Source organism: Heteronotia binoei, chromosome 7 (genome assembly GCF_032191835.1).
Source record: "Heteronotia binoei isolate CCM8104 ecotype False Entrance Well chromosome 7, APGP_CSIRO_Hbin_v1, whole genome shotgun sequence".
Lineage (NCBI taxonomy): Eukaryota > Metazoa > Chordata > Lepidosauria > Squamata > Gekkonidae > Heteronotia > Heteronotia binoei.
This window is the reverse complement of record NC_083229.1, coordinates 102243010-102256672: the sequence shown is the minus strand read 5'-3', so window position 1 is coordinate 102256672 and position 13663 is coordinate 102243010. Positions and strand designations below refer to the sequence as shown.

Below are 13663 nucleotides of genomic sequence, written 5' to 3'. Positions count from 1 at the left end.
GGTAAGAAACTACTCTAGTAATTACCAACTCAAGATATTGGTTACAGGAACCATTGGTGGCTTGGGGCAGCAACACAAAATGCTCAGGGTGAGTATGCTGGACAGGAAGCAAGTTGAAGGCTGATAATCTTGTCCTTCCTCAAAACAGATTAGCCTTCTGAGTCATTTGACTTCCAAGACCAGGAGAATTATGTGCTGTGATGAGGATGTTCAAGCTGTAGCTGTCCCTCCAGTGAGCCAATGAGTTCCACGGGGCTCTTGTTCAGGTATGGTGGTGCACTGTTTGATTTGAACAACGGTAGATTTGTCAGGAATCAGGAGTGAAATGGTGTCTGAAGCAAAGCATAGATTTGGGGAGGGGGGCGGTCAGTGGCTCAGTAGCAGAGAATCAGCTTGGCATGCAAAAGGTCCCAGGTGCAATCCCCAGCTTCTCCAGTTAAAAAATCTGGCAGTAGGTGATGTGAAAGACCTCTGCCTGAGACCCTGGGGAGCTGCTACCAGCCAATGTAGACAATAGTGACTTGGACAGACCAAGGGTCTGATTTAGTATAAAGCAGCCTCATGTGTTCATTTAGCCAAAGGGGGAAACGGTAGGGAAATTATGCCAGCCAAGGAAGCCTCCGTGCACCAAGAGGCTAGCACGGATCCCTGACTGAACAAGGCCTGGCTGCTTGTTACTGATCAATAGCAGTCACCCTTGAGCCAGTTAGGCTGCCTCAATAGTTTGAACAACTGTGGGACCTACTCTTGCTGTCAGGAGACTAGCCATTGTTTTGTGTGATCTCTGACTACACGAGAACATGAACTGGGTTGCAGCTTTCTTGTTACCAAAAGAACTTATTCATCTGCAAGTATACATAACACTGAATTTAGTAAAAATGATTTATGAACCCCCCCCCAACCCCCCCCCCCACATTCTTATCAGAGCTATGTTTTGGATTGTTTTTATTCATGGATACAATATACAAGAGATGCATAGCATTTTAGAGCTAGAGTTGAATGTAACACATTTCCAAACAGCTTAAAGAAGAAGAAATGACCAGGGAGGAGATGTGACATACTGGGAACAATACCTATAATTATCTTGCAGGGTTACTGCTGAACAGCAAGCTTTTTGGTGCTTGTGTAGGCAGGGCCTCACCCAAGATAATTCTGTATGCAAGTCAAAAATCCTTTGGCATACTCAGAAGTTCCTGCTTTTACACTCTATTGATATTTCAGAAGTAGGGAGAGAGAGAACTGAGCATGTGAAAATTACACTGGATATCAATTTCTTTCTTGAAAACGACATCTTTTAAAATGTAGAAAAACATGAAAAGAACAATTTTTCTTGGCTTAATATGTTAAAAAAGGGGGAGGGGGTAATAATCCACTAAGTGTTGTTTCTGCGCAAGTTCCCACTAAAATGAAGCTGTACATAAGCAGGGGGTTGTAAAATGATTATAATACATAGAAAGTGACTCGAACTAGCAGTGCCAAGGATATACAAAATATAGATATTAACATATCTAATGAAAAGCATATCCTTTCATGAGTTCCCTTCCCCACCAAGAGTGAAAAGATGAACCACTCTAAAACGTTATTGTTGTGCTTTATTAGCTCTATTTTCTAGTTACAAAGTTCAGCAGAAATTTGTCAATTTCTTTTAACAGTCTGGCAGAATAGAAGAAAATGCATGCAACTTATACAAAGCTAAGTACCGGGTAAATACGTGTTTGTCAAAGAGCTGGGAGAGAACTGCCAATTTGGTGATCGAGTAACATAATAATATTTACATACAGCCATATTATATATTCTTACGTTTTTCACAGTAATGTGCAAAAGTTACAAATATGGCTTTTTGTTTGTTATAAAGGAAGTAAGACATAATTGTACAGAGTAATAATTCTAAATGGTTAGGACTGTTTCACCCTTTTGTGAAACCTGTTGAGTTTGTATAAACTGTACACTGCACTTAATTTGTCACCACCTTAGTTAGGGAGGTGTAGTTCACACATCTTTCCTAAGGCACCATATTCACGTTAAATGCTTTTAAAATGAAGCCATGCTTTCCTGCAGCTTATGAGAAATAATATGCCATAGCTAGCTACATAGTATAGTCATTGGTGATACAAAATACAACATTAAAGGCTACAGTGCATGCACAGATTCTATATGTACTCTACAAATACAAAGCTAAAATCAGAAAACGATTTATACAGTGGTGCATATCAAAACATTTGGTTTTGGTAATATTTGTAGTACATATAAGCAGAGAGTTAATAAGGCTTCATTGGAATAATAAATCTTATGACTGAACAAATATTTTACATTCTTTGCTGACAGTATTTACAATTGCTTTAACTCATCCTTTGTTGTTTGGTAGTTAATATATATGTCATATGTGTCCATCCTGACAGTCTAAAGTGCTTGCTTACCAGCATGAGGAAAGAAAATGCATACTCGTCTTAAACTTAGGAAACCCACAACGCAGAAATAGCAGAGCCTTTGCTTGGGATGCAGACTGCATTCTCAGAATCAGAAATTTATTGCTGAATTCTAAGCCTTCACAAGGCAACCAGGTATACCTGCCATATACATATATATATATTTATATTATATAAGCATATATACTAGTTTGTACATGCATAACGTGCACATGACATCTTTGAGAAAGAGATCGATGCCAATGATTTTGTCCATCAACCTTTTTTTTGTGCTATTCAGTTCACCTGTGCTGTATCTGAAGCCAAATTTGAATCAAAATAACAACATGCTAATACATTTACAATCCTACGATTCATGAGCACTGACCTTGGGTAGGCTGAAGAATATACAGCTGAGATGACTATCTGGAGGGTTTTTTTTTTTAATGCATCAGAAATAAGGCAACAAGGTGTGAGACACAGTTCCAGGAGAGAAAGATGAAGAAATCCTGTCATTTAGACATGTATTTTACTTTCAACAGTTTTTTTTTTACTTATACTAGCAGTTTGTTTTAACATAATAAATTCTATCGTATGATGTATAGTTACTATGCCTAGAAATACTTTAGATGGCAGCAAATTCAAAACTGCCAGTAAAATGTCCTGATACCACAAGCTAACAAAATAAGGCACTTCAAGGACTGTTGTCTAGCAGAACCAAAGGGGGTGGGAATAGATCTGAAGCCGGTGAGTCATCGTTGTGTCACTTTTCCTATTTCAGCCCACAAAACGCGCCACCTGGTCTTCTCCATTTTCCTTGAGATGATTTTCTTTTAAAAAGGTATTTCCCCCCCCTGGTTGAAGCCAGCCAGTGAATTTCTTTTGAGACATATTATATATAGACACACAAAAGAGGTAACGGCCAGTTCCAGACATTCAAGAAACTGGAAGAGCAGAGAGGTACCGGGGATTGTCTTCAGTTTATCTGAATCCGATGTCTCAGCTAAGCTTAAAACAGCAAGCGTTTCTAGATGGCCAGCTACGAATGGACGTTGGTGCTGGAGAGATCATTCCTTATTATTTCATTTACTGCAAAGGAGAAGACAACACAAACAGAGAAAATTTATTCCAGTGTATTCATACCAGCTTTTCTTCTGCTGAAAGATATATTTAAAGACAGTTATGTTTTACCAGTTTCTTTTCGGGGCGCTAATTATAAAATACCAGTGAGTAGCAGAGCAGCGCTTGGCTATATGCCAAAGAGTAGACTCACACCGAAGGAATCAACATGCTAATTTGTGGGCGAGATCATGATTTCCATGAGAAAAGTCACTCTTCAGCTTTGTTGCATTGCATCTCTCTAAGTTTAGTTACATACAAAAAAAATATTTAGGTTGGCTCTGAAAACAAAAGTGACAAGCAAGAAGTCTATAGAAGAACTGATCAGTTGCACATTAACTATCTGCACAGTTGCAAGAACCACATATAAAGTTGCAAAGTCCTGACATTAATGCCTAAAAATGCCCATGGTTCTGTTAGATATGGTTGCCAATGTGGATATTTCCACAGTGGGAGAGTTGACAGCAGGAAAGAACCAATACTAATGTAGGCACCTGAGAATGGTAGCTGTTAACTGAAGTGCTTCCACAATAGCACAGCCCACTTTTCCATATCAATTAAACATCTAAGGGTGAAGCATCAATTTCAAAAATCCATACTGGGCATTTCAGGGAAGTCTTAATTTACACAATCTATAAACTAAGGATTGAGCAGTGGGTCTGGCTGCACAGTGTTTTTGTTCATTGTGATTATTCTTTCATCCCCTGACTGTAGACTGTTAGGCTATGCAGTTTCCCACACTTCAGTTATGTCCATTTATCGCTTGTGATTTTTGGCAGATTGACAGGAAATGACTGAACCTGGCAAAGGCCATCAACAGTGAACTGCACAACATCCCTTCTATTTCCAACCCGCCTCTCCGTGGCCCCTGCCACTACTTGATTTACATTAAGATGGACAAAATGTCATCAGTAAGGCTGTCACCACTTTGGAGCTTTCCTAACATCACAGGGAAGGGGAAACACATGCCCACGTCATGGAACTAGCCTGGAAAAGCCCAAGTTTCCCTTTGCCTGTGGACTGCTGATCATTCCTGCCTAGATAATTCCATGTGTTTGTTCGAGCAAGGGACGTGCTGATCAAAAGTAAACTTCCTGCAGTTCTTAGCTGTTGAACTCAGACTCATGACATATTTTGTGTCAGGAAAACAACTTAAAATCAGAGAGTGTTTGGAATGGATAGCATGTTAAGGGAGTATCTGCTACAGCTTTAAAGGTTATATCTGAGAAATAATAATAATAATACTTTTTATTTATATCCCGCCCTCCCCGCAAAGCAGGCTCAGGGCGGCTGAGCTATGAAGTTGTGCCTTCTCCTCTAGAACTATGAGGCAGCAGGAAAATGTCTCAAAGGGACACAAGGGGGTTCACCCCATTTCTAGGGAGAACAGTAATACAAGTAGTTCTGTAATACAACATTGCTGTCTGTTTCTTCAAAGGTCCACTTGTTTACTACAAACAAGCAAAAGAAGGAAAAGCAAAAGAGTGACTGATCTAGCAGCTTTCACTAGAAATACCTTATATGCACTGGCAGAAATGGAAGCCCTGTTCTTGCTTCTGGCTGGCTGATGATGTTTAGGTCAAAAGCAGGGCTTTTCGTGATTCCTTTGCTTTTACCAGGGGTGGATTGGCTATTTAACTTACAGGGAAAATTTCCCATGAGCCACTGCCTAGAGCAAGGGTGTCAAACATTCGGCCCAAGGGCCAAATCAGCCCCCCGGAATGCTCCTATCAGGCCCATGAGCAAATCACTGTTGTCTGCTTCCTTCTCCAGCTTTTGCTTTCTTCTGTATCACAACTTGCCTTGCCAGGCTTGCTCAATCGCACAGGAGCTATAGATCAAACCTCCTTCCTTGGGGAGGAAAGGGGAAAAGGAGAGCTAGCTTTGCCAGCCTCTCTCAATTGCACAGAAGAACTACTGAGCCAAGCCTCTCTTCCTTCTGTTGGCTGAGGTTCAACAAGCCAGTGAGATGGATTGGGCTAAGTGTGTGTTTCTTTTATAAAGTTTATATCTCTCCTACCTGGCATTATATTTTATGACATACTTCCTGGCCTAGAGGGTCAGTGGTGGCCAGGAGCAAGCAGAGTTAAGCTTCAGCAGCTATGTCAATCTCTTAGGCTCAAACCTGTCAGCAGCAGCAAAGATTGGTGTCAGCTCACCATCCCTCACTGCTACCAAGTGGCAGCAGAAGCCAAAAAGAGGTGATACCTAGTGTTGGTGCCACTGGTGACATTGTGGTCCCTACAACATTGACCATATGGGCCTCTCAGCTTGGCTTGCACCCTGGCCATTTTAATTTCACAATCCATTCTGGTGTTTAACACAAACTGACCCAAGGAAAGAGGGACATTTAACACTATCAAATAAAAGACAGAAAAAGATAAACTTACATGTACTGCTAAAATCTACTGTCCTAATAGCTGCTTGAAAAGCATAAAAGGGGAGGAACCACAGGTAGACACTGGGTAAATTTACTGATTCCTAGCTCAAATTTGTTGCTAGAAGGAAAACCTCTAAAGAAAATGAGGGTGAGCAAAAACAAAGTTGCTCACTGAATCAAGATCTGTAGAAGATACTTTGTTTATTGGGACAATACTTTCTCCTTCTAAACACATCTTAAGTAGACCCCATGGTTTTCTATCGGTATCTCAGGGGCAACAGAGAGAGTTCTAGACAGCAGTTAAAATAAAACAGGCCCAAACCTCAATTAACAATAAATATTACTATTTTGTTTAAACAGAAAAAAATCAGACTCAAATTTTTGGATTTGTACTGTGTCTACAATCCGAAAAATAGAAAAGTTAATCAGTTTTTTAAAAATTCAAAAATAACCCGGCTTGCTATGTTTCATTCCATTTTCCAGCTCTTCTAAGAGTAAATACCTTTTAGTTAGCTTAACATGTAACATCCATATTTCTGGAATTTAAATGTGTTACATCTACTAAGTTAAATCCTGTATATATCAAGATGAAGAACGTCAATAATGCTTGAGTTTATTTTTGACTTTAATTTCTGAAGTAATCATGGACCTTAGTTCCCAGTTTCACTGGATGCAAAGAGTTACTATCAATGTATCTAATTCTCAACATAGCTCCATCTGTGAATTTTTAAATATAGAGCCTGGATCCATGGGCAAACAAGACAGATCTTTCTACAAACCTGAGAAAAGCCCCAGGTTTTCAGAAGAACCTGAAATCTAATAAACAAACAAAAGAACAGAGTGGTGGTGGGTTTAACCCCTTCCCAAAAGTGATAGCAGTGCCTGTAGCTTTAAGAAATTAATTCCTTCAGTGGCTGTTGCAAGATAACTACTACAGTACTGCCTGCCTTTAAGCCTTGGTTCCTGTCAGTAAAAATCTGGCGAGGGGACAGATACTTTTCAATGCTATGTTTGCTTTTGAGAGAGAACTCACTGGGGCCAGGCCCAGCTGCAACTACAGGCAGCTTGCTACCACATGACTTGCAAGACTCACCCAGGTCTGGCTGCTTTCTACTGTTCAACAGCAGCCACTACATGAAAGCCAGTGTCATATAGCATTTAAGATTAGGATCCAGGAAAACAAGTTTCAAATTCCCATTCTATTGTGGAAACATGACCATGGGCCAGTTACATACTCTCCCCCAACCTACCTCACAGGGATGTTGTGAGGCTAAAATGGAGGAGAGGCAAATAATTCATTAGGGAGAAAGGTGTAGTATATGGCTGAAGTAAATAAATAAATGTAGCTGAATATGAGAGGGGTAATAAAAGGTAGGTTGGTTGGTAGGTAGGTGGTAAGAAGAGAAGGAAGCAGGGGAAGCTGGGGATATGGGGGCTGCCAGGAAGATGGAAAGAGCAATGGAAAGAGGGTAGGGGGATACAAAATAAAGTTTAGGCTCACCACTGTACAACTAGTCCAGCCTGACTGGCCACAAGCAACTGGGCCAGATTTTTCTGGGGAAAGGCTGCTGGGGAAAGGAAGAAAGAAAAGCAGAGACAGGGGAGCAGATAAAATTAGGATGGCTAGTGGTTAGGAAGGAGAGAAGGAAGCAGGAAAAGGGGAGAAACTGGGGGGTTTTCAGGGAAGGGCAAGAGGAAATAGTGTGTGTGTGCAGAGGAAAATGAGATGTCTTCCACAAGTCCTTGTTTTAATATATTCTAGGAATATCTATCTGCATAGTACCGTTACACTGAAATTCCAGTGGCTTTTACAATAGCTGATTTAAGCTTTATAAAATCTTTTTGAGAATGGGACAAGACCCTTTTTACAGATGCTAGGAACTCAGTGATCTAGAGAGATATCTGACATGCTAAAATTATGTAGCCAGTTTATGGCCAAATTGCAATTTAAGGCAGAAACTTCAGTTTACAATACATAGAAGCATTCCTGTAGATTAGTGAAATCCTTCCTTTCTACCCATTCATATAGCGTTTTCTTTAAAAATGTTTTCTGGTGAAGTTACCAATTACACCCACAGTTTCCCAACCTGTCCTCCACTTCTCAAATCTGTCAAACTGATAGTTTCCATCTTTATATTCACCTTTTCCACTGACATCACGATTTTTTTAAAATGCCAAAACAGAGTTATGAAAGGCAGGTTCATTGAGTGACCACACTACCTGCCAGAGGTTTGAAAAGGCTTCTTTTCCCTTGCTAAACACAGCAGATGCCACTCTGCAACAGGATGTGGCAAGCTGCTGCACCACAATTTAGTTTAATAAGGAGCTTTTCTTCCTATATTTAACTTTAAAGTGACCTTGTCATGGAAACTTTTGTTTTTAACTGAATAATATTACTGACACAACATTTTGAGTCTCCCTTTTCACAAATAAGGAGAAGGTTCAGCAGAAGATATTTAACAATAAGACTGTTAATCATTTGTTATGCCACAGTCTAAGCTTGAAAACAAAAAGACAAACTTAGCTGATATTTTGGTTTCCCCCTCCCTACAGTAAACTGGTTGAGTGCATTCATGCACACTAAATATCATTCTTTGCAACTGAATTTTTACTGTATAAGAATAGCAAAATCCACTTGCAAACAGTCGCTGCGTGAAAGCACCCATTGTTCCTTACAATAAAGAACCTGACCTGTCCCTTGCTAAAAAGTCCATGGTATAATCCTCATACTATTTGAGGTAAAAGGCAACTTCATATTAACGTTATTGTAGCAGAGTACAGCCCACATTTCTTCCTTAGCTTGAAATCCTTTCACCCTAGATATTATAATTTGCTAATGCTACATTCTTCAATGGCACAGAAAATTTAGTGAAATTATTATAGCTGTTAAAGACAAAAGAGAAAGTAAGGGAATACTTAAGCAATGATACAAGCCCACAAACTACAATGATGAATGCTTTGGTACATAAAAGAATGTGAATCCAGATTTCCTATGACTTTTCAATGCTATACATAATTTGCAAGCACAAGTTAAGAACCAGAGATGCCAAATAGCAACAGTAAAATAACAGGGGGATTGGGAATTTCAAAGAAAGGTCACAGAAAGCTGAAGTTGCAATTTGAGAAGCCAAGATGAATATCCTATCAATGTCTGGTCTCTAAAATGGAGTATATTTTTAAAGGGATAAAACAAAGTTTAAATTAATGTGATAGTGTACTATGCACCCTTAAGTGTTCCTACAATCAGAGTACTTAGGAACATTACAAAGCAACTGAAAGGACAGAAGTGACTTATGAGCCTGTACCTCTCTACTTATCCCTCAATAATCAGCAAAGATAGAATATGGTCCATATTGAACTACATGATAAAATCTGGCTTGCCTTGCAAAGCCAGCTTCTAATTTTTAAAGGCACTGCATCTCTTCTTTTCCACTCTTGCAATACTGGCAAAGCAGCTAGTTCTCATCAGTTAATAAGTGAGTATTTTCCATTCCTTTGTTGAAAATGTTTCTCACTATTTGTGGACTGCCTTGTACCTTCTTCACCCCCCACCCATCTAAATACTAAAAAACCCTGCTACTGAACAGCTTTCTTCCACTCAGCTACATTATGCCATTTATCCTTTACTACCCCCCCAGGCTTTTTTAATAGCAGGAATTCCTTTGCATATTAACCACACACTCCTAATGTAGCCAATCCTCCAAGAACTTACAGAGCTCTTAGTACAGAGCCTTCTGTAAACTCCAGGAGGATTAGCTACATCAGGAGTTTGTGAATGGGCTTCCTGCTACAAAAACAGTCCTGCCCAGCTCTGATAGGCTTTTCACAAGTCTTCCTTCCAGTCCACATGGTTAACACTCATTGGCTAATGTCCTGGAAGTAGGTGTATCCCTATGCCTAATGCTTACTTGATGGAGGGCAGCCATTATTCTCACCCCTTCTGGCAGTTGTTAGGTGCGCAGGGTGGAAATGGGAATATTTTCAATGTAATGGCTGCTCTCTGTGAAGTAAAAGTTACTAAAACCTTACACTAGTGAAGGACAGTCACCTTTTAATTGGTTTTATTCCTGTGTCTTTAACAGCAACCAGCTGGGCCAAAAAGTGAAGGGTTTTTTTTTACTGGTATGGAGAATAATTGTAAGAAATGTTTCACTTGGTTTCTGTGCACTAGGCTGTTGTTTAAAGAATAAGAACCAAATATTCTTATTAACAAATATTTAAATAAACAATAAGATTGCAGGTATTGTGGGTGGTTGTTATTTGGGGTTTTATTTTATTCTGAATGTTTTAAATTGTGATTCGTAAACTGCCTTGAGCCACTGGGAAGTGAATAAATTAATAAAACTGTGCAGTGAAGTAAAGAATTTGCCACAGGACGGGCTCCTGTTTTCTTCAGCCTCCCAGGATGAATGAGCATCTGTCCTGTTAAACTACAAGTTAAACTACAAACAGCATGATCAGAGATAGAAGTACAGTAATGTGGGCTGGCTGGCTGATTTGAAGGTTTGTCTGCTGAAGGATCTGGGAACCCATGAGACATTAAGGGGTGGGTAGGGACACTTTAATTATTCCCTCTGCCCAATTGAAATAGAAGACATCCTGCTGTTTTACATATTTCAGTGATTGCGATGCCCATTGCATGCATAGTTAGACACAATAATGGAAAGAATGAGGAAAGCCTTGCTCCTTTGAAGTTCTGTGTAGCTAAGTGTCCTGCAGACCTTTAAATCAGATGAACTGTATATAAACAGCAGGGCTCTTTTGGTAGAAGCAGCCCAGCAGGAATTCATTTGCATATTAGGCCACACACCCTGGTGTGACCATTGCTTCACACAGGACTTTTTTGTAGAAAAAGCCCAGCAGAACTCATTTGCATATTGGGTCACACCCCCTGACACCAAGTCAGCCAGAACTGCGTTCCTGCTCAAAAAAAAAAAAAAAAGGCCCTGATAAACAGAATTGTGTATATTTGATGTTTCAACTTATAGTCAAATGTAATGCTTATTCATACATACATAGTGTCTCTTCACTTGGCTCTGACCCATGATGCATGGTTTTTTAGAACTAAATACAAACCCAGTCACAATTCTGGATTTTGTCATGTTTCCATACTTTGTTCCAGTTTGATAATCGCTCTTGCAAAGTTTTACCAAATCATAAAAACATAAGATCCCTGTTGGATCAGACCAGTGGTCCATCTTGTCTCACACAGTAGCTAACCAGTTTCTCTGGAGGGCCAACAACAGGGCATAGAGGCAAAGACCTGCTCCTGATGTTGCCTCCTGGCCCTGGGATTCAAAGATTTAGTGCTTCTGAACATGGAAGTTTCCCTCAGTCACAATGGCTAGTAACTGCTAATAGTCCTATCCTCCATGAATCTATCTAATCCCCTTTTAAAGCTGTTTTACTCCTGTTGCCATTACTACAAACTCTGGGAGTGAATTCCACATTTTAATCATTTTCTGTGTAAAAAGGATTCCTTTCCCCTCCAGAATCTGCCCAGCAGATTCATTGGATGCCCTCAATTTCTAGTATTTTGGGAGGGGGAGAAAAAATTATCTTTCTCAACTCTCTCCCCCTCATGCATAATTTTATAAACCTCTTTCATGTCTCCCCTTTAGTCATATTTTTGTTAAATCAAACGATGGAGTGGAGGAAATAAAGTGAACGAAGGTCAGACTGCATTTATTGTAGGGCTGCCAATCCCCAGGTTGGGGCAGGGGATCCCCCAGTTTGGAGATCCTCCCCCCGCTTCAGGGTCATCAGAAAGCGGGGGGAGGGGAGGGAAATGTCTGCTGGGAACTCTTATTATTCCCTATAGAGATTTATTCCCATAGAAAATCATGGAGAATTGAACCGCGGGTATCTGGGGTTCTGGGGGGGCTGTCTTTTGGGGTAGAGGCACCAAAATTTCAATATAGCATCTAGTGCCTCTCCCCAACATACCCTCCAAGTTTCAAAAAGATTGGACCAGGGGGTCCAATTCTATGAGCCCTAAAAGAAGGTGCCCCTATCCTTCATAATTTCCTAAGGGAGGAAGGCATTGAAAAGGTGTGCCGTCCCTTTAAATGTGATGGCCAGAACTCCCTTTGGAGTTCAATTATGCTTGTCACAGCCTTGATCTTGGCTCCACCCCTAATGTCTCCTGGCTCCACCCCCAAAGTCCCCATATATTTCTTAAATTGGACTTGGCAACCCTAATTTATTGGCTTGGTTCATATACCTCATTTGCCTCCCTGATGGGAACTCAAAGCCTACATCATTCTCAATCATATCCTCACAAGAGCCTTACAAGATAGGATATGTTTAGGATATGTGACTGGCACAAGGTCACCTAAGCAAGCTTCCAGTGGGAATCTGAAGCTGGGTCTCTCAGATCTTAGTCCAGCATTCTAACCACTACACCACAGTGGTTCTCAGTCACAGGCTAGGCAAAAATGTTTAAGGTTCTTAACCTTAAAGAAATAATATCCTCATCACAATCTGGTATTTAGCACGTGTCTGCCTAGCATGTTTGACAGATAGAGGGGAAAAAAACCACCTTGTGAAATATTTGTAAATAATAAAGCGTATGTATTTATCATACCATCCACCACCATACTGAATGCAAAATCTAGTCTCTAAAAAAATACTCTACACTTACTTATCCATAGTGCCCAAGTGTAATCATTAGAGTACAAAAACATGAGCACTGTATATTGCTACTAATCTGTGGCAAACTCCACTATATATATACACACACACACACACACACTTTATTGATTATTTACAGATATTTCACGCAGTTCCCCCCCCCCTAGTATTATACATTAAAAAAAGGTATTCCCCTGTGCAAGCACCAGTCATTTCTGCCTCTGGGGTGACATCACATCATGACGTTTTCATGGCAGACTTTTTATGGGGTGGTTTGCCATTGCCTTCCCCAGTCATCTACACTTTCCCCCCAGCAAGCTGGTGTACTCATTTTACCAACCTCGGAAGGATGGAAGGCTGAGTCAACCTCGAGCCGGCTGCCTGAACCCAGCTTCCGCTGGGATCGAACTCAGGTCATGAGCAGAGTGTTCAGACTGCAGTACTGCAGCTTTACCACTCTGTGCCACGGGGTTCCTAACAGCATTATTATACATAGACACTATTAAAAATGATATGAATATTGGTCACACTACCCATACTTATTTTCTAGTCATTCTGATTGAGAAATGTCATCTGTAAATGAATTCTGGGCAGTCTCAAACTATATACACTTTCATTAATGGTCCAGTAGAAGATATACTGCACCTATACAAATTCTGTACTGGAAATTATTTTACTCATCCATAGTACCCAAGTTCTGAGGGAAGAAAAATAGCATTAACCTTCCTAAGTGTAATTATTACAGAATTGAGACAGGTACACTGTATATTGCTACCAATCTGTTGCAGACTATGCAGGGGGGCATCTGCTCTTGTCTCCAAGTGGCATACCCCCACCAGTTGTCTATTAATTAGTAGCAGAACCAGAAGTGTCTGCCCTTGCTCCCCACTTGAAGGTGACAATACAGAAATTCAGTAAGCTCAGATGTTTCCACTTTTGTATTCTGTTCCTTCTACTCCAGACTGATGTTACAAAGACATTTAAAACACAGTATTGGCTGTCACTGGGAAATATCTTGTAAATCCCATTTTCCAAATGCATGTTTCAGGTGAATTATCACATAAGTGTGTCTTTTTTTTCTTCTGCAGTGGCTATCAGTTCTGGAATTGCAGATAATCTATTGAAC

General features: G+C 40.2%; 1 protein-coding gene across 3 annotated transcripts in view; it reads right to left on the bottom strand.

Annotated features, from left to right (window-relative positions):
* Window positions 1–1574: 1574 nt before the first annotated feature.
* The window catches only part of NFATC1 (nuclear factor of activated T cells 1), a 202448-nt gene continuing 190359 nt past the window's right edge, over window positions 1575–13663 (bottom strand). For all 3 annotated transcript variants that reach the window (XM_060244120.1, XM_060244119.1, XM_060244121.1), the window contains exon 10: window positions 1575–3494. In XM_060244120.1, the coding sequence (XP_060100103.1) occupies window positions 3445–3494 (50 nt within the window). In that variant the 3' untranslated portion in view covers window positions 1575–3444. The remainder of the gene's footprint in view (window positions 3495–13663) is intronic.